Below are 19,270 nucleotides of genomic sequence, written 5' to 3'. Positions count from 1 at the left end.
ACTCTACTGCTGTAGGGTTCACACATAATGAGTTACCACTGAAGACCCAAGATCTTCTACTTGACTCTGGACAAAAAGGATGTAGGTAATAGGTCCTACAAGGTGATGTGACAGGGGTGGGACTTCCTTCTCCCTTCACCCCACTGTACAGGGATAAAGCGGGGCAATTTTATAACCTCTGAATGAGGCTATGGTGAACCTGCTTACTATTCCATCCATGACAATGGCAGTTAAAATGATCCCATGTCTGGAAAGATCACTGTCTGAGACGTTGTACAGCCTGTATGGTACTGTGTATTGTGCAGACCATCAGTGATCTTCACCGTTTTTCAAGCAGAAGTCACTTTGGTCAAAAAACATTCAGTGTGAGAGACATTTACTACCACGCTGACCTCTTTGCAGTGCTGTAGTTTCCCCTGTGCTGGGAGTGGAGTGCTTTAAGAGAAATGGAATCCAAGCAATGGAATCCAAGCAACATCTTGGAAGGCGTGCACAAAGCGTTGGGAACTGTAGTCCCTTCTAGCACTCTCCTCATAGAATTCTATGGGGTTCTAGAAACTAGTATCTTCCCAGTGCTACGGTATTTATTTATTTAGCATATTTTTATACTGCCCCAAACACAAGTTCTCTAGGCTGAGAAATCACTTTTCAAGATGTTGCTCGGACTCAACAGGGCTCCATTTTCCTTAAAGGAGCCCCACCAGTGCTGGGCAAAGTGCACAACTGCACACTGGGAATGGCTGCCTCTGCGTGGTACCTGTGAGGCGTGTGCAGATTTGGCTGAAGCTTCCCGTAGGTTCAATAAACAATTAGCCAGAGAGCTGCACTTAGGGTTGATGTGAGACACCACTAGCTTCCGGGCTTTGCAATGAAGAACACTGCTACTGTAAAATACAGGTGGAAACACACTCAGTTCATAGGAGCCCTTGGTGGCAGATTTTATGTGTGCTTTAAAGAGCTCATTAAATAGTGATGCTAGTTCTATGAGGTTGTTAGGCAACAAGCATGTCCCTTTTGATTTACTTCAACCTTCCTTCTCAAGGCACAATGCCAATTTTCCTTTCTCTCAGCCGTAAATAGAGCTTCTGTTTCAGAGGCCCAATAGCTGACAGTTGCTGGAACAGGCCTCTGTGTACACAATATCCTTTCCTAACAACTAAATTTGGATGAAGCTTGCCAAAGAGAGCAGCTTTCATAAATTTACATTTCTCCACCTCTCAGGGTACATACAGGTCGAGAATCACTTATCCGGACTGCTTGGGACCATTAGTGTTCCGGATTTTGGACTTTTCCATAAACAGTACAGTGTGGCGGAACTCTCACTAGAGCGTGCGACAGTTCCAGTGGGAAAAACAATGGCGGTGGCAAGGAGGCGAGGGGAGGAGGTGGGAGGCGGTGGCAGGCAAAAACAATGGTGGCAGTGGAGGGGGGAGAAAACAATGGTGGTAGCGGAAGGGGGCCATAACAATGGTGGCGGTGGGGCAAAAACAATGGCGGTGGCAACGGGGGGTGGGGGATAAAAAACAATGGCAGCGGTGGGACAGCCTGGTCTGGCCCTGAGGGACGTGGCGGGATGGCCCTGGCCCTGAGGAATATGGTCTCCTTGACCATATTTTAAAAGTGAGCTGAGGGTGGTTTTGTTTGTTTGTTTGTTTGAATGGCATGGTGTCCAGATTTTGGAGCATTCCAAATTTTGGATGTCCGGATAAGGGATACTTGACCTGTATACGGATTTACGCTCCTATTCTGAAATAGCAACTGCAGAATTATCGCCACCTCCCAATTCTCTGTTCATCGTCATTGGTGTAGACCAGATTCCTCTTTCTGCATATAAAGACATTTGTTAATTAATCTGGAAACAGGAGATTTTTGCATCCCTCTCTCCAAATTTGAAGAAGGGCCACCTATATGTCTGCCACTATACAGTGGACTCAAATTGTATCTGCAAGTGGTTCAAGTTCTCCCAGGTCCCTCAGAAAGCTGAAAATTTCTATAATTATTGCCCAATACACCCTAGGTTGGTTCACACAACCATCAAAATTGGGGCTCGAGGTGGGCTACCCTGATTGGCATGATTGTCAGAACCTATGTAGTTTCCCTGAGCCCAGCTTGCTACATGCAGGGCTACCCAGATTTTTACTGCGGATGGAGGAGAGGAGAACCCTCCTACCTTGAGAACCCTTGTGCCTCTTCTACCTGAACGGCACCCTGCCCTCCCTCCCCTACACAGCAGTCACAGACAGCTGAGGCTACAGCAGCTGCCATCAACGGATGTTCTAGCTTGCAAACCATGCTCTATGTTCCTGAAGTTGTAGCGGCTTTGGCAGGACTGCATTCACCTCCTCCTCCTTCATGGCCAATGAGAGGGCAACTACTGACATCATGAAGTTTTCCAGTCTGCCAGCACCACAAAGCATGCTGGGAAGGCAGAGATGCCTTTGGAGGACCTTCCATGGGTGGCCATGGTTTGCAACTGAAACAAAGTCTGCAATGAACCCAGCAGTGACTGTCTGTATGCTGGGCTTGCAGATCGAAACGGAGGCAATGCTCATGTGCTACTGACAGGGTAGGAGCTCTCCTGGCCTCCAGCCCACCCCCCAAACGGTCATGTGAATGAGCCTAACAGTTACAAGGAAAGTTGGGAGTGTTGGATATGGAGTTCCCGTGCATCGACCCTTTGTACTGACTATCCTAATGACCACGAGGGGCATTTGGAGTAGAGGTAGTTAGTGAGGCGATTCTCAAGATCAGTGGAAAGCGGGCTAAGGGAGCTTAGTCCACTGTCCACGGATCGTGGGAAACACCGGGCTTGCAGGCGAGCCCGGTTTCCCCAAAGCGGGTCACCCACTTACCTACCCCTCCCCTTAGCCCAGGTTAGCGGAGCGAGTGATCCGCTAACCCGGGTTTTGTGGTCGTGTATTGCCGCGGCAACATATGAGGAGACCCCTGGCCTCCCGTCTTTTGGGGGTCTCTCCAGCATGCCTCGCGCACTTGCGAGGGGCATCCTGGAATTTCCGGGGGTGTGAGGTCCCCGATCCCCGCAGCTCCTGCCGGCTCCATGACGGAGCCAGCAGTCGTGTGGGAGGCCAATCTGGTCACCAAGGGCTGCAGCAGTGCTCGTCTGCAGGGAGAGCGGGCTGAGCCTGCTCTCCCCGTAAACCTCATTTTGCAAGTCTCACTGATCATGAGACTCGCCTCAGTGAGGTTCTCCTTACCTGTTCCTGTTTGCCTCTACTCTATGACCCCTGCTTTGACTACTCAGGTACTTCCTGTAGTGAGTCGGTCCTCTTCCTTTTCTCCTAGAGAAAAGATGGAAACATCTCTCTCTCTCTCCCTCCCTGCCGACTTACTCATTATGTAGCTGATAGATAGGATTAGGTCTTTCTTATCTCAGTGTACTTCACCAATAAATCAGTTTCGTTTAGACTCTTCAGTGATCTCCATGCATATTCTTTAAATAGCTACAACAACAACTCGACACTCTGTAACTGGAGCAGTAGTTTCCTTGGCACTTTGCTAAATAATCACAAACCCCAACAGGGAGAAGGCGTGCTTTTACATCCAATAGTTTAAAAATGGGACAGGAAATTTACTTCACAACAGAGAGTAGCATTCCAATACAAACAAGCCCAGGCAAAGCGTTGGCTGTGAGAGTTCTACAGCATCTTTTCACATATCAGTCAGACTATGATCTGTGGGGAAATTTCTGGTAGCAGCTAGTCAAGCTTCATTTGCTAGCAAAAACATAAAACAAACACAAACCCACAGGCCAATACAACGATAAAGTTGTAAAGAGCAACAGCATATCAAGTCTCTCCACCCATACCTTGGCTGGCATCACTGCCTCCTTGGTTTCTCCCCTTTCAGGATTGGCCTGGAGGCTCCAGAAATCCAGAAAACAATCTCCGGCTGACTACTGAGAGCAAATCAGGGGCTGGTAATGATATTGTAAAAAGTACTGGGAAGAAAAAAAACAAACCCCAGGAATAGCACCAGTCAGAGTTGGGAACTCTTATCTCCCATGCATGTCAGGAAGGGTGAGTGTAAAAGCCTTCACCTATATGGTTCCTCCAACAGTGTTTCTGATATCCCACACAAGCAATGGCTAGCCATTGGGAGCTGCATCACCTGCACAGCATGTTAAGCACGCTGATAGAAGGACTACATGGGTGAAAGCATTTAAGTCGACCCTGATCCATCTGGGAGAAACCACAGAGGCAGCAACAATCATGCTGGCATGGGTAAGGGATGCCAATTCTATAAAAACCCAGTGAAGAAAAACATCTCAACCCATCTCCTAAAAACTGGGAGTGATATGGCCTGGTGGGCTGTCCTTGGGAAGGTGTTCCACAGCTTGTGAAATAAGCCCTGCTCCATACACTTACAGACATTAGGCCTGTTCACACAATGGTTTGAATCTAGGTTTAATGTGGGTTACTAACATTTGCGTGATTGTGTGGCCCCATGTCAAGGTAGGGCTCTCGGGCCATGAACCACCTTGGTATGGGTTCGCGCAGCCTCTTCAGTGTTGATAGCCCACATTACACTTAGATTCAAATGGCTGTAAGAACAAACCTACTATCTCCCTAGCCAGAGAGCCCTTTCTCACAGTGAGAATGGTGAGAGAGGGCAAGAGAGTTAGCAGGCAGGAAGACTTAAAAAGCTTACCTCCCCGCAGATGACCAGGGGCTCCTTCTGCAGCGGGCAGAGCGCCTGCCCAGACGACTCCTGGCTACTGCCAGTAGCTTGGAGGGTCAGGGTGCATCACCCCGCATCGCCCCACCCCTAGACCTCCCATAATGCACTGTGCGAGTGTGTGGTGCGTTATGGCGATCCCCCTTCCCTCCCCAGAGCTGGCCAGGATAGTTGGGAGGCGATCACAGAAACGGGGTTAGTAGAGCGTTCGCTCTCCTAACCTCAATTTAGAGGGTGGCTCTAGAGGTGCGTTTGCCACCAAGGTGCTGCTGGGATCGGGCCTGATCCTGGTGGTAAACACATGCAAGCAAAACTGGCTGGGCTTTCTTAGCTTGGCTTTGTCTCTGTGTGTGAAAAGCTTCAGGGGGATACAGAGCAAAGCGTTGTCTCAATATGTGGTGTTTCTGTGTATCATATGAAACAGGTATTCCTAAACATACTTTAGGTTCAGATAATTTAGACTTGTCTAAATTAAGCAAGCAGCTCCCCTCTTTCCCCCATTTTTCCTACACTCCTTTGATTCTGCTTTAATCCAGGGTTTCCCAACTTTGAGTTCCCAGATGTTAGACTACAACTCCCATGATCCCTAGCCAAATCAGCTGCCCATTGTGGCTGGAGATGATGGGAGTTGTAGTCCAACAACAACTGAGGACCCAAGGTTGGGAAACCCTGCCTTAATCAGAAATATTTCTTCCCCACCATCACCTTTGTTGCAATTTCTCTTTTATTGCTATTCCTCTGTTACCTCTACGAGTGACATTATTTAATTGCGAGCAGTTCAGGTGCATTTTGCATAATGCAATATACATCAAAAGTGCGACTTGCTTTCTGCAATACAGGCTTCGGGCGATAAACTTTAAACACCTGAGCAATGAGCATGTCAGCTTTCACAAAAGGAGGAACTAATTAGGGATTTACAAGCTGGCATATGTACAAGTAGTTAGATAAATTATTTGTCAGCACATTTTCCCCTCCAAGCCCTGCTTTTCATCATAGCTTGTCAGCTGGCACTTTGGTTCTTGTTCTCTTTTACATATACACTAATAAGACAGAGAAAACAATTCTACAGAAATTAGCACGGCTTTGGAAATGTCAAACTCAATGTGGTCATTCACACAACCGGGTGGGCAGGGCAGCGGGTGGGACAGTGGGGAGGCTGGTTGTACTCACTTTCCCCCCAGACATGCGCTGGACTCCTGCTGGGAGCACGGACCACACTCCCAGATGATCTGAGCTGTGTGCTGCAACATGGAGCAACGGAGGCCGGGACGATGTGTCCCAGCCTCCGCATATCCCACAAAGCACTGTGTGATATGCACGACACATTGCAGGAGACGGGTGCTCTAGGCACCTGTCTCTGTGTCCGCTGGGGCAGAACATAGTCCCAGCAAACACACGGAGCCTGAATTAGGGGCTTGCATGAACCCTTAGCCCTGGCTAAGAGCCAGGTTTCAGAGTGAAGCTCGGCGGTGCTGCCCAATCCTGGCCATTCTCACATGCAGCCTGACCCAGGCTGGGCTTCCCTAGCCTGGGTGGATGTGAGAATAGCCTCGATGTGAGCGGGGGAAGATGCCGTTTAGTGCTCTGGCAATCAGCAGCTCCACAAGTTCCTAGCCCATAGCAAGGAATATAGGGAACATCCCATGGAAATACAGGTACCTTCCCAGCCTCAATCTGAAAGGCTCCCTGAATTACCTATTAAACAGTGTTAGATCAGTTTGCTGCTGGCTACATTTGACAAATTTTATTTACTTTATTAATGTATATTTCTCCCAAAGTACTAAAAACATTTTCAGGGAGGCTTCTAAAATAAAATGATAGCCGTGTGCTTGTGCAACAAAGCGGCGCTAGTGTAAGATGATCACGTAATTGTGCTAACTCATGGGAATTATTGGAATTGTGCTATTGCGTTATTGTGCTAAAGTTATTTTTAAAAAAAAACAAATGAGGTGCGCTATAGGTTGCGTGCCTGTTGTGCAAGTGCTAACACTAGTCCGGAATGCAACCTGCAAACTTAGCACAACTAGCCAGCAGAGCAGTCTCACACTAGTGTGATGCCTTTGTTCAAGGGCACCGTTCGTCAGGATATCAGCCAGTAATAATGCTAAGATGACAATAAATAGGCAGCAGGATAAAAAGAAGAGCCATGACCAGTAAAAACAACTGGAGCCACAGACTAAAAGCCTAGGCCAGGGGCAGGCAACCTTTGGCAGCCCAGCTGTTGTTGAACTACAACACCCACCATCCCCAGCCACAATGTGGCTGGGGCTGATGGGAGTTGTGTCACTAAGCAATAGCTGGCGTGCCAAAGGTTGCCTGCCCCTGGCCTAGGAAAATAAAAAGGCCTTCAACTGGTACTCCTATGAACCTTCCTTCTACTGAGCTAAACCGTTTGGCCATCTGGTTTAGTATGGTAATAGTGTAGTATTGTAATGTTGTAATCTGGCTCAGAGTGTAATACTGTATCTTCCTGAAAAGAAGATGGCCCTGAGGCTCTACACACAATCCGTGTGTAGCGCCTGGGAGGGTTCTGCGGGGAGGGCAGGCTCCCCGCAGGCTTAGCTTGCTGTCCCTACACATGAGCAGTTGACTTGAGCAGCCCTGGGTGGCCGACTCGGCCACCGACACAACTACTGACTCTGTCACGGAGCCAGTGGGGGCTGCAGGAATCGGGGGCGCTTGGCCCCGGATGCCTGCAGACTGGAAGTCCCAGGACACCCCACGCAAGTGCACGGGGCATTCTGAGGGGACCCCCAAGACCGGGAGGTGGATTGTAGCCTCCCGGTCAGGGGTCTACTCGTGTGTTGCTGCACATCGCAGCAGCACATGAGCAGGAAGACAAGGTTAACAGAGCACCCACTCCATTAACCTCCTTTAAGGGGAGGGTGTTTTAGGCAGGCTAGCTGCCTTGGAAGCACTGGGCTCGCCTGTGAGCCTGGTGGTTCCCACGATCATGGGAAAGTGGGCTAAGCTCCCTTGGCCAGTGATCGTGGGAATAGCCTCCCTGAATTTAAGATGTAATAATTAAATAATTTGGGTTAAATATAGGTTATGCTATTTACTCAGAAGGAAGAGGACCCTACATTTAAGACGACCCCCCAATTTCTAACATCAAAGCACGTGGGAAAACGTGCATGGTGCATTACTGGGGCTCCGGGGGGTTGGGGTGCCTCGCGGTGCCGCTTCCCTGGGCCCGACCCCTGGAGCTGCCTGGCGAACTGCAGCGAGGTGCGGGCGGCCTGTGGGAGAGCCGCCGCTCGTCTGAGCGGGTGATCTGCCCACCCATGGACAGAACACCAGTCGTCTGCGAGGAAGGTAAGGTAAACCCTTCTTCCCCACAGCCAGCCCCAAAGCTCTTCTCACTGTCTGACTTCCTCCCTGACACTATTCTACACTGCTGAAAGCTGTATGCCATTTTGGTTTAATCTGCAATAGCCTTTACTCTATTGATTTGAAAGCCAAGAAAGTGTTTGTTCCTTTGATTAAAGATTTACGGCAAGTGGTGAATGGCAATGTGCTTCAGTGTTCCTGCACATATGTTTACATGGATGAATGCGACAAACTAGGGCAGACTTCTAGAGCGGTCTCATGCCAGTGAGGCAAATCCCCTCCGCGCTGCTGCAGGCTTGCAGTGAAGTGCAGGCGCTTTTACACAAGACTGCAAATAATTTGAGGAGCTCGCCCACGCTCTGGAAGTGCTCCTTGGATTAGAAACATGCCACCTGACCATCAGTGGACCATCTAGTCCAGGGATTCTTAACGTGTGGGTCCCCAGATGTAACTGGACTTCAACTCCCATAATTCCCAACCAAAGGTCACTGGGGCTGGGGATTATGGGAGTTGAAGTCCAATCACATCTGGGGACCCACACGTTGATAAACCATGATCTAGTCTAAGAAGCACTTCTGAAGCATGGATGAGCTCCTCAAAGTATTTGCACTTGTGCAAAAGCACAAGTCTTCAGGAGTGTGTGTGTTTGGGGTTTGTATTGTCTAGAGCAGGGATTCTCAACGTTCGGTCCCCAGATGTTATTGGATTTCAACTCCCATAATCCCCAGCCCCAGTGAACTTTGGTTGGGATTATGGGAGTTGAAGGCCAGTAACATCTGGGGACCCAACGTTGAGGATCCCTGGTCTAGAGTTCTGGACTAGCACTGGGAGACCCGAGTTCAAATCCCCATTCAGCCATGAGACTTGTTGGGTGACTCTGGGCCAGTCACTTCTCTCTCAGCCTAACCTACTTCACAGGGTTGTTGTAAGGAGAAACTTATGTATGTAGTACACCGCTCTGGGCTCCTTGGAGGAAGAGCGGGATATTAAAAATATTTTTAAAAAAAACAAACCTGTTTTGGGCTGCTCTCAATGCCAGCCACTGTGAGTTCATTCCCTGGTCAGAGGAAACTTAATCATGAATATAGCTCTAGCAGCTTGTGCTAACGAAATATCAACCAGGCAAAAGCAGGGACAGCAATTCACCAGGGACTAGGAAGCAGGGACTGTTGCTGGTAAATAAGGACAGTTGGGCAGTATATATCTAGCTGAGGGACTAACCTTTGCTCTTTGTCCTATCATGGGCCTTGAGATCTGCAGAGATCCTATCCTTAAGGCAGCACTTGTGAAATACCAAAACATCAAGGGGGAGTGAGGAGGCATTCCAGCTTCCAGGTTGCAGAATATCTGGCCTTGAAAAACCACCAGAACTTGAGGTTGGCTATAATTTGGGAGCAATGCTTTGAGTGTCCAGTGATAAGATAAAGATTGTTCCTTACTCTTAAAATGTTTGAACAACAGGTATACGAATACTTTAGCAAGACAAACATGAGCCCATGTTCTCAAATCACACTGGTTAATTATTCTTTACTGAATGACAGGAGTGGCCTTGTAGCTTTCTCATAGCTATAAAACCTTAACTGAACTTGTACAGCCAACACTGTGTGATATAAAACCTGCGTGTGCAATAAAGGACCAAAGAGAGAGAGAGAGAGAGAGAGTGAGAGAGAGAGTGTGTGTGTGTGTAGGCTCCTTTTGTGCAGCATCCATACCCCTTAAGGAAGGACTGCACAACTTTGGTCCTCCAGCTGTTGTTGGACTACAACTCCCATCATCCCCAGCCACAGCAGTCAATAGTCAGGGATGATGAGAATTGTACTCCAGCATCTGCAGGGGGGCTGAAGCTGTGCAGTCCTGCTTTAAGGACTGGAAATCCTGACCAGCATTTGTACTCACCCTTTGCAAAGTAAAGTTTGGAAATACACTGAGAGTTTCTAGCAACAATGACAAGAGCTTTGCTTTTTGTGTTGAGGAAGAAATCAAAGCTGGGAAGTTAAGATTTTGGGCTTGCATGTTGACCCTTTGGACACATAAAATACATACATTCCCATCCAATGATGAGATTACTGCATTTCCCTAACACGTATATGAACCATCATTCCTCAGCTAGTAGGGCAAGTGAGTTTTGGAATGCTGTGAATTAAGTGAGCATCAGAAGCACCTGTGACAATACAGACAAAGACCAACCAAATATTCCGTTGTCTGTGACTGACATCCTGAGTAATGCTGTGGGCAAGCAGCTAAAAAAGGCATGCATGTGAAAGTGTCCCCATTTCTGAAGCAGTGATTTTTGTGGCTCAGCCCTTCCCTCAGAAGTCCTCTGAGCAGTGTGAAATTACGTCTCCGAGGGCCATGCAGCCTTCACAGAGGGGCATAATTTTATGCTGCTCAGAGCACTTGCTAGTGCTCCTCTCTTGTTAAGCCCCCATGCTTCAGAAGCGGGGATGCTATTGCTGCGTGAGTGCCTGTTTTAGCTGCACATGCACAGCATTTCTCAACATATTCACCAGTGTGATTTTGTGACAATCCATGTAAGGTTTTATTTATTATTTTATTCTTCTTTCAGACTGTGCACTAGGGACGTGCAAAACGTTTTGACGTCAAAACGGTTTAACTCAAAATGGGCCATTTTGAGTGTCTCGGACTTGAAACAAAGCACCCTTTAAATAAAGGGCCTGCTTTGAGCTCAGAACAAAACAACCCTGTGTTGAGTAGAAAAATTTCAGGTGCCATTTTGGAGGCCTGTTTGTCCCTTGCTGATTGGTTTTCTGGCATTGGGTTCCGATTGGCTTGTGATCTCCTTGTTTCTTGGTTGGCTTTGTTATCATACAAATCAAGTGTTGTCATGGGCAACTGCGCAGCCATTGGCTGGGGGGAGGGAGGAGGGAGCCAAAGGAGGAAGTTGTTCTAGTTGAGCTTATATCTATGCTAGCTGCTAAGCGTGCTGCTGTGGCAGCTGTTGGAAATAAGGAGTCATAATTGTGTATGAGAGAGCAATTTGTGCCAATAATGTTACTGCAGAACAGGTACTGTAGATGCCAGTGGATTCTGGGTCAGTGAATCTTCTTTGGCCATTTCTGGACTATGTTTGAAATGTGTGTTCTGTGTCGGGAGGGACAAATTCCCTTTTACTGTGTGCCTCTGCAGTGTTTTCCAAGGCAGGGTTGCAAAATGCAATTTGCAGTGCAAAACTTGTGTGCATGCACTCTCTGAGTGCAGCTTGTTCTGGCCTTAGGGAACAACGTGGAAACTCGAAACACCCCACTGTTCCCCATGGGTAGCTCCTAGGGACACCAAAGTGGGTTGCATGTGGTGGGGCATGATGGCTGCTACCTCCCACTCAACCCGCAAAAGAAATGGTGTGGGCGATTTTAAACAAAATTTTAACCTTTTCCCCAAACCCCCATAGGATCCTAGTGTACATAGGAACATAAGCAGCTGCCGTATTCAGTCAGACCATTTATCCCAATATGTTCTAGACTGACTGGCAGTGGTTCTCCAGGGTTTCAGGCAGGAATCTTTCCCAGCCCTACCTGGGGCCTTCTACATGCAAGGCAGATGCTCTACCACTGAGCTACAGCCCATCCCCAATAATCTGTGTGGCTTCAAAAATGAAGCCAATAAATCTCTCCACACTCCCCTGATCAACCCCTATATGTGGACAGGAGTTTTCTTTTCTCTGCTATTGTTGGATTGGAGTTGGTGCATTTTTTTGCACACAGAGAGAGTTCTAAGCTTGATCCTCCCCCCTCCCCCCACCCCCAGTTTTGTAAATTATCTGGATAAGCCTTTAGCAAAACATTGCTCTGAAACCTGGAGAAGGAGAGATTGTCAGGGTGTAGTTTTTTGTTTTTTTTAAAACACACATTTCTGCCTAGGAGTCTACTATCTCTAAAACCACAGCCATGTTTTTACACTAACTTGGTTCAAATAGCATGGGTTCTCATTTTACATTTATACACATCTACAGGGTCTATTAACGAGAAAGTTAGTATCACATGTCTTTTGTACTCCTGCATCTGAATAGCCACTTGCGATGCAGGGACCTGGCTGAAGAACAGGAGCCCTTTATAGTTGAATAGCTGGGGCTCTAACCTGGGGGATAGGAGGCCGATTCCATTGGTGCCTCTGTCATACCCTGCAGTGTAGCTCTGGGACCTTTACTTACCCTCTCGAGAAGTTTACGTCTAATATTTTGTCTGATAAGATTACAAGCTCTTCAGGCCTGTGACCTCTTAAGCCAAAAAACTGCACAGTGCCTAAGACCACAGTGCCTTGGACTTAATAACTGCTGCCATATAATGGCTAAATACAAGTAACCAAACATACGCATGCTTCTCCAATTTACCCTTGCCTCTTGCAAGCTGCTGGGAGTCTCAAACTGGGGATGCAGGCAGTGGGGCTCAGACACCTTACTCCAGGCCTGCTCAGGCCCTCCAGCTCTTTTTGAACTATAACTCCCATAATACCCAGCCACAGTGGTCAACAGCCAGGGATTATGGGAACTGTAGGCCAACATCTGCAGGAGGGCCCAAGCTGAGCAGCCCTGCCTTACTCCCTGCACCGCTACAGTAGCTCCCAGGCAGAGGGAGTTGTCAGCCTGATCTGCTGTGCATAACGTGCCATCCATTTAATGGCAGGAACTGGTACCTCAGCAGCTCTTCAGTCTTGATGACCTGAAGACCCAATAGGGGCCTGGCTGGTTGTATATAACAGTTGCTCTAGACCTGGTTCTTCAGTCTGACCACAGCACAGACTTGACCATACCCATAACTTGCCCTTCTGCTCTTTGTTCATCTGATCTGGCACAATCCCAGCCTGTCTTGACTGCATCTGCCCCTCTGACCCTTATCCGCCAGCTCTTCAATCAGACCCTTCCAGTAGCAGCCTGCCCTGCAGCTAGGTCAAAGTGTGACACCTCCAACTTCCTCCCCTACCTTGGATCAGACTAAAAGATCCTCAGGGCAAAGACCTGTCTTTGTGGTGTTAGTCTGTGCACTGCAGGTGAAGTTTTCCATAGCATGAAGATAAGGGTGCTTATATCTGCTTAATTTCTGCATGTCAAGATTGGTACTGAAGGCAGAGAAGTCATATGAATAAATAAATCTGGCAACTTTATTTGATGCTCACTGTGTGAAATGGTTGCTACGCAAGGCATTTTGTAACAGGTTTTCATCCTCATGCACAAAGAAACCAATAAACTCCACTACTTTGACCTTCATATTTCAGGGACATTGCTGGGCAACACATTCTAAACGGCCCAGTCTCGCTGCATGCCAGGGACTTGCGCACTTCCTGAAAGGAAACATTCCCTTGGGCCATGAGGAGTTTAAAAACCACGATTCAGCTGGTTATATCACCAACACATAGCTCACCTCAGGCATCCTGTAGCATTGTAAAAGATGTCAGGGTCTGGTATGATGCTAGATTTTGGATAATCTCTATCTGGCCAGCCAGAGTAAGGGATGAGAACGGTTTCTGTCAGCGGCTGCAGCGCTTCTCGGATCAGCAAGGTCTTTAGCTGGTCATTGGAGGACAGGTTCCATAACAAACCTACAAAAGATATAAAAATTATGATACAATAGCCATAAGAACATAAGGACAGCCCTGTTGGATCAGGCCCATCCTGTTTCCCACAGTGGCACACAAGATGATGATGATGATGATGATGATGATGATGTATTCGATTTTTATTTTAAGATGCTTCTGAGAAGCTCATAGGGAAGAAGTGAGGGCACACCCTCTCCCCTGCTGCAGCTTCTCTGCAAGTGGTATTTAGAGGCATCTTCCCTCATTAGGAAGGCGATTGAAAATAAAAATGCTTATATTATAATGCCCTTATACAAATCTATGGTGCAGCTACATTTGAAGTACTGCATGCAGTTCTGGTCACCATATCTTAAGAAGGACATGGTAGAACTGGAAAAGGTGCAGAAGAGGGCAACCAAGATAATCAGGGCACTTTCCTCATGAGGCAAGGCTACAGTATCTGGGGCTTTTTAGTTCGGAAAAGAGGCGACTACAGAGAGACATGATAGAGAGGTATAAAATTATACATGGAGTAGAGAGTGGGCAGAGATAAAATTTTCTCCCTCTCTCACAACACTAGAACCATGGGTCATCCCATGAAACTGAAGGGCATGAAATTTAGGGTTAAAAAAAGGAAGTACTTTTTCAGACAGCACATCATTAATCTATGGAATTATTTGCCATGAGATGTGGTGATGGCCTCTAGCTTGGATGGCTTTAAAAGGGGCTTAGACAAATTCATGGAGTACAGGTCAACCAATGGCTATTAGTCTGGTGGCTAAAGGCCACCTCCAGCCTCAGTGACAAGATGCCTCTAAATATCAGTTGCAAGGGGAGCAAAGAGAGATGGCATGCCCTCGCCTCTTGCTTGTGGGCTTATCAGAAGCATCTGGTGGGCCACTGTGTGAAACAGGATGCTGGACTAGATATGCCTTGGGTCTGATCCAGCAGGGCTGTTCTTATGTTCTCTTAGACTGGAGGTGATCTATAGCCTTCAGACTAGTAGCTATTGATAAAGCTGTCCTCCATGAATTTGTCCCTCTCCACAGTGTCTGTCAATATGTCTGGTAATTTTGTCAAGTGTCTATTGTCAATGAAAGGACTGATTAAGTACATTGGTCGACATCCTGACCAAGGATGTGGCAGTGCTCCAGGCTTAAGAAATCCCAGGTGCCTTGAAACTTAACCGTAATGCCTAGACTAGGATATTTAGAGGCAGACTTACTTTATAATATTTTTATTTGCCACAGGGAACCCTATTTCAGTTCTATATTACTTGTATAGAAGATAAAGTGAAGCCTAATTACCCTCCCTCTGCACAATGTCTGTCACTAAGTTTGGTAATTTTGTCAAGTGTCTATTGTCTGACTCTTAATGTTGGGACTGGCTTCTACAAGCCAAGACAATTTATCAAGACCTGCTTCAGGAAGTAGCACCTCTGTCGAGGAAGCACCTGTGCTGACTACCACAGTGCAGATGCTCATGAGGGAAGGGGTGCATCTCTCCTTCCTCTGGAAGTGTCCTGTGCATCACAAAAATATGTCTCTGAGAGTTGCGCAACTTTGAGAGGAAGGAAAGACTGACAAAACTCACCCTTCTCTTTGCACCTGGCATTGCACGACTAAGCAAAGTGCTCTGCAGCACAGGCACATACTTTATTAGGATGTCAGCTACTGAGTTTTGGTCTTTGGACAATGGTTCCAGTGCTTGCTTCCAAATATTCCATAGAGCCTAATTGTGCATTTTCTTCTTTCTCCAATCAAGAGCCAGAAAGATACATATAGCATATACAGGACATTTTTCTGACAGAACTCTTAACAGCTGCTTACAGCAACACACAGTCAATTTTACCATGTTCATTAGGCAAACTATATTGTCTGAATGCAAAGAAAGATTAAACACAGCATGCTTGGTTGAACATCTTTGACACTTCAAAAGAGACCTCCAACATAGGAGTGCTGAACTGCTTTGCATGAACCATTACAGTCAAGGTAGATATGGCTGTAATCCCTGTCACCCTAGGGATAAAACCCACTTGCTTGGATGTGTCAATGCTTGGAAATGATATAGTGGCATTACAAGGCCACATAGAACAGTAGTACATTTGCTGGTCACCTCCAGACTTGAGTACTGCAATGCGCTCTATGTGGGGCTGCCCTTGTACATAGTCCAGAAACTGCAGTTGGTCCAGAATGTGTCAGCCAGGTTGGTCTCTGGGTCATCTCGGAGAGATCATATTACGTCTGTGTTGAAAGAACTACACTGGCTGCCAATACGTTTCCGGACAAAATACAAGGTGCTGGTTATTACGTATAAAGCCCTAAACAGCTTAGGCCCTGGGTATTTAAGAGAATGCCTTCTTTGCTATGAGCCACACTGCCCGTTGAGATAATCAGGAGAGGTTTGTCTGCAGTTGCTACCGGCTTGTCCGGTAGCTACTCAGGGATGGGCCTTCTCCATTCCTGCCCCAAGGCTTTGGAATGTGCTCCCTGCTGAAACAAGAGCCTCCCCATCTCTGTAAACTTTTAAAATGGCACTGAGGAAACATTTATTCATCCAGGATTTCCTTCCTTCCTTCCTTTTCTATACCGCCCTTCCTGGCTCAGGGCGGTTTACACAAAGAAATAATAAATAAATAAGATGGATCCCTGTCCCCAAAGGGCTCACAATCTAAAAAGCAACATAAGATAGACACCAGCAACAGTCACTGGAGGTTCTGTGCTGGGGGTAGATAGGGCCAGTTACTCTCCCCCTGCTAAATAAAAGAGAATCACCACATTAAAAGGTGCCTCTTTACCAAGTTAGCAGGGGTTAGATACCCCTGGGCTATTAGATACTGGGGCTATTGCCACGATCAACAGAAAGCGGGCTAAGCTCCCTTAGCCCGCTTTCCATCAATCGTGGGAACCACCGGGCTCACAGGCAAACCTGGTGCTCCCAAGGCGGCTAGCCCACCTAGACCACTCTCCCGTTAAATGAGGTTAATGGAGCAGGCAGTCTGTTCACCTCATTTCTTTGCTCGTGTGTCACCGCAGTGCACCGCGACAAATGAAAAGATCCCTGGCCAGGAGGCTGCAAACAGCCTCCTGGGCTCGGGGGTCTCTCCAGGATGCCCCGTGGACTGGCATGGGACATCCAGGGACTTCTGGGGGCCAAGTGGCTCCCGACCCCTGCAGCTCCTGCCAGCTCCATGACAACTGGCAGTTGTGTGGGCAGCTGATCCAGCCGCCCCAGGGCTGCCCTTTGATCGTGATTGACCCCCGCAGACCCGACAGAAGCTCTCCTCATGGATCGTGAGAAGAGCTTCACTATTTCAATAGTTTGGTTTTTAATAGTTTTAATGTTGTTTTAATTTTAAATTGTTGTAATGTTTTACTCTTTTTACTTGTTTTTATTGTTTTGTTGTAAACCACCCAGAGACTTGCGTTTTGGGTGGTATAAGTAAACCACATTTTGGGAGACAAATTAAAATAAATTAAAATAATGCAGCATATTTTTCCCAGACACAATTTATGAAGGAGAAGGGTGGTATCGTAAAATGTTAGAGTTGGAAGGGACCTTCTAGGTCTTCTAGTCCAACCCCTGGTTCAGGGCTGGAAACTGCTACAGCATCTGATGGCTGTCCAGACTCTGCCTGACAACCTCTAGAGCAGAGTTCTTCATTGTAAGGCCTGGGGACCAGTTGTGGCCCTCACCAACCCTAAGTGCAGCTCCTTGACTAATTGCTTGTTGAGCCTGTGTGACACTTCGGCCAAAGCTGAATATTCTGCACAGTCCCCCTGGCACCATGCAGAGACCCCATTCTCATCATGCAGTGCAGCACTTTGCCCAGTGCCAGGGGACTCCTTTAAGGCCATCAGAGCCCTCTCGAGCCCCTGCGCCATCATGGGAGGCATGCAGAGCGTGCTGGGAAACGTAGCCCTTCTCAGAACATCCCCCCCGAATTCTTAAAAGAAGGCCCCTTCTGTATCTCTGAAAGGGCCTTCCCAGCTCTGAGAAAAGTGAAGCACTGTATGGAGGTCAGGAAAGGGGAAATGGCTCTCACATAGAATGCTTTTTGCCAAAGTGGTGCCTGCTTTAAGAAAAACACAGTGAAGATCAGAGAGTGAGAGAGCAAGAGAACACTCTGCTTCACCAGGAAGACTGCTGAACAGCAATTACAATCAGGACATACTTCCTAATATCTAGCCTAAATCCCATCTCTTGTTTGAAGCTTGGTACAGCACTCTATTCAGAATTTCTCCTCTGACAAATCTAGACATAATTGTAATCTGTGCCTCAGATAAAGTAGGCTTCCCCTCACCTTATTCTCAACACATTCATTAAATATGTTTTAAAATTATGCATTCACTTGCTCAAAGGATTTCTTATCTCCCCAACTATTAAAGGCTTGGGCCCAGGGTATTTAAGAGAGCGCCTTCTTTTTCATGAACTCTGCTGCCTATTACGATCTTCTGGTGAGGTCCGGTTATGGTCGTCACTGGCTTGTTTGGTGGCAACTCAGGACAGGGCTTTCTCTGTGGCTACCCCGGGGCTTTGGAATTTGCTCCCTGTTGAAAGAAGAGAATGTCCTTCTCTGTTTGTTTTCAGGAAGACCCTCAAAATGCACCTGTTATCGCAGGTTTTTAACCGGAATTAATTTTAATAATTTGTTTTAGCAACCTGTTTTATGACTTTGTTTTAATTGTGTTTTGTGGATTTTTAATCTGTTTTTACTGTTTTATATATGTTTAAAATTTGGTCCACTGCCTAGGCGGTTTTAAAAGATAATGATGAATGAATGAATGAATGAATGATTAATTAATATCACTTGGGACTGTTTCTGTCCAGTTCTGGTGCTATACTAGTGTTCACGTTCTTCAGTGTTTGTATTTCCTCAGTATAGAGGACAGTGATTCCCATATTATCACTGCAAATGATACTGATGGGAAGTTTACAGCCCAAACCTTCATGATTTCATTAGCTAGGGCTGGAACGTAACTGAGGTCAGTTAAGTGCATGATATTTTTAAATGTCAGCAATAGGTTCTTTCTGCATCAGATGATAATTTGTGCTCTAAGCAGACAGGTGGACGATCTGAGAGCATTAGTGGTCTGATGAGACAATCTCTAAACTGGTTAAACAAGTATGGATACAGGTGGTTCCAGTCTCATCTATAGGAGTGAACACGGAAACTACAAATAGAAACCTTGAGTCAATGGGAATTGGGGGGTTAGGTTCCTGGAGCTTTAAAAAAGGTCCTAAAAAGCAGAAATATAGGGAATAAAGCATAGTACCTTGCTCTCCAGGCCTCCAGTTTTCATGAAAGGCCTCCCCAAACCTGAAAATCCTCCAGATTTCTGATATTTTTTCCAAAAATTCTTGGGGAATTTTTTTTTAAAAGGAGCCAGAATAAGGCCCTGAGATGCAAAATGATGGCCGGAAACGACATTGGAAGTCATTTCCGGCTACCCTCCTCGTAGAGGAGAGCTGGTCTTGTGGTAGCAAGCATGACTTGTCCCTTTAGCTAAGCAGGGTCTGCCCTGGTTGCATATGAAAGGGAGACAATATGTGAGCACTGCAAGATATTCCCCTTAGGGGATGCTGTATTCAGGGAAGAACATCTAGGTTCCAAGTTTCCTCCCTGGCATCTCCAAGATAGGGCTGAGAGAGATTCCTGCCTGCAACCTTGGAGAAGTCATTGCCAGTCTGTGTAGACAATACTGACCGAGATGGG

The 19,270-nt window shown here is 47.0% G+C and overlaps 1 protein-coding gene across 1 annotated transcript in view; it reads right to left on the bottom strand.

Moving 5' to 3' along the window:
- PKP2 (plakophilin 2) overlaps nt 1-19,270 on the bottom strand; it is a 104,871-nt gene that overhangs the window by 21,815 nt on the left and 63,786 nt on the right. The window contains exon 6 of the mRNA XM_053257440.1: nt 13,401-13,578. Within this exon, the coding sequence (XP_053113415.1) occupies nt 13,401-13,578 (178 nt within the window). The remainder of the gene's footprint in view (nt 1-13,400; nt 13,579-19,270) is intronic.

Source organism: Hemicordylus capensis, chromosome 5, assembly GCF_027244095.1.
Source record: "Hemicordylus capensis ecotype Gifberg chromosome 5, rHemCap1.1.pri, whole genome shotgun sequence".
NCBI lineage: Eukaryota > Metazoa > Chordata > Lepidosauria > Squamata > Cordylidae > Hemicordylus > Hemicordylus capensis.
Note: the sequence above shows the minus strand (reverse complement) of the source record. Positions and strands in the feature narration are given on the sequence as shown.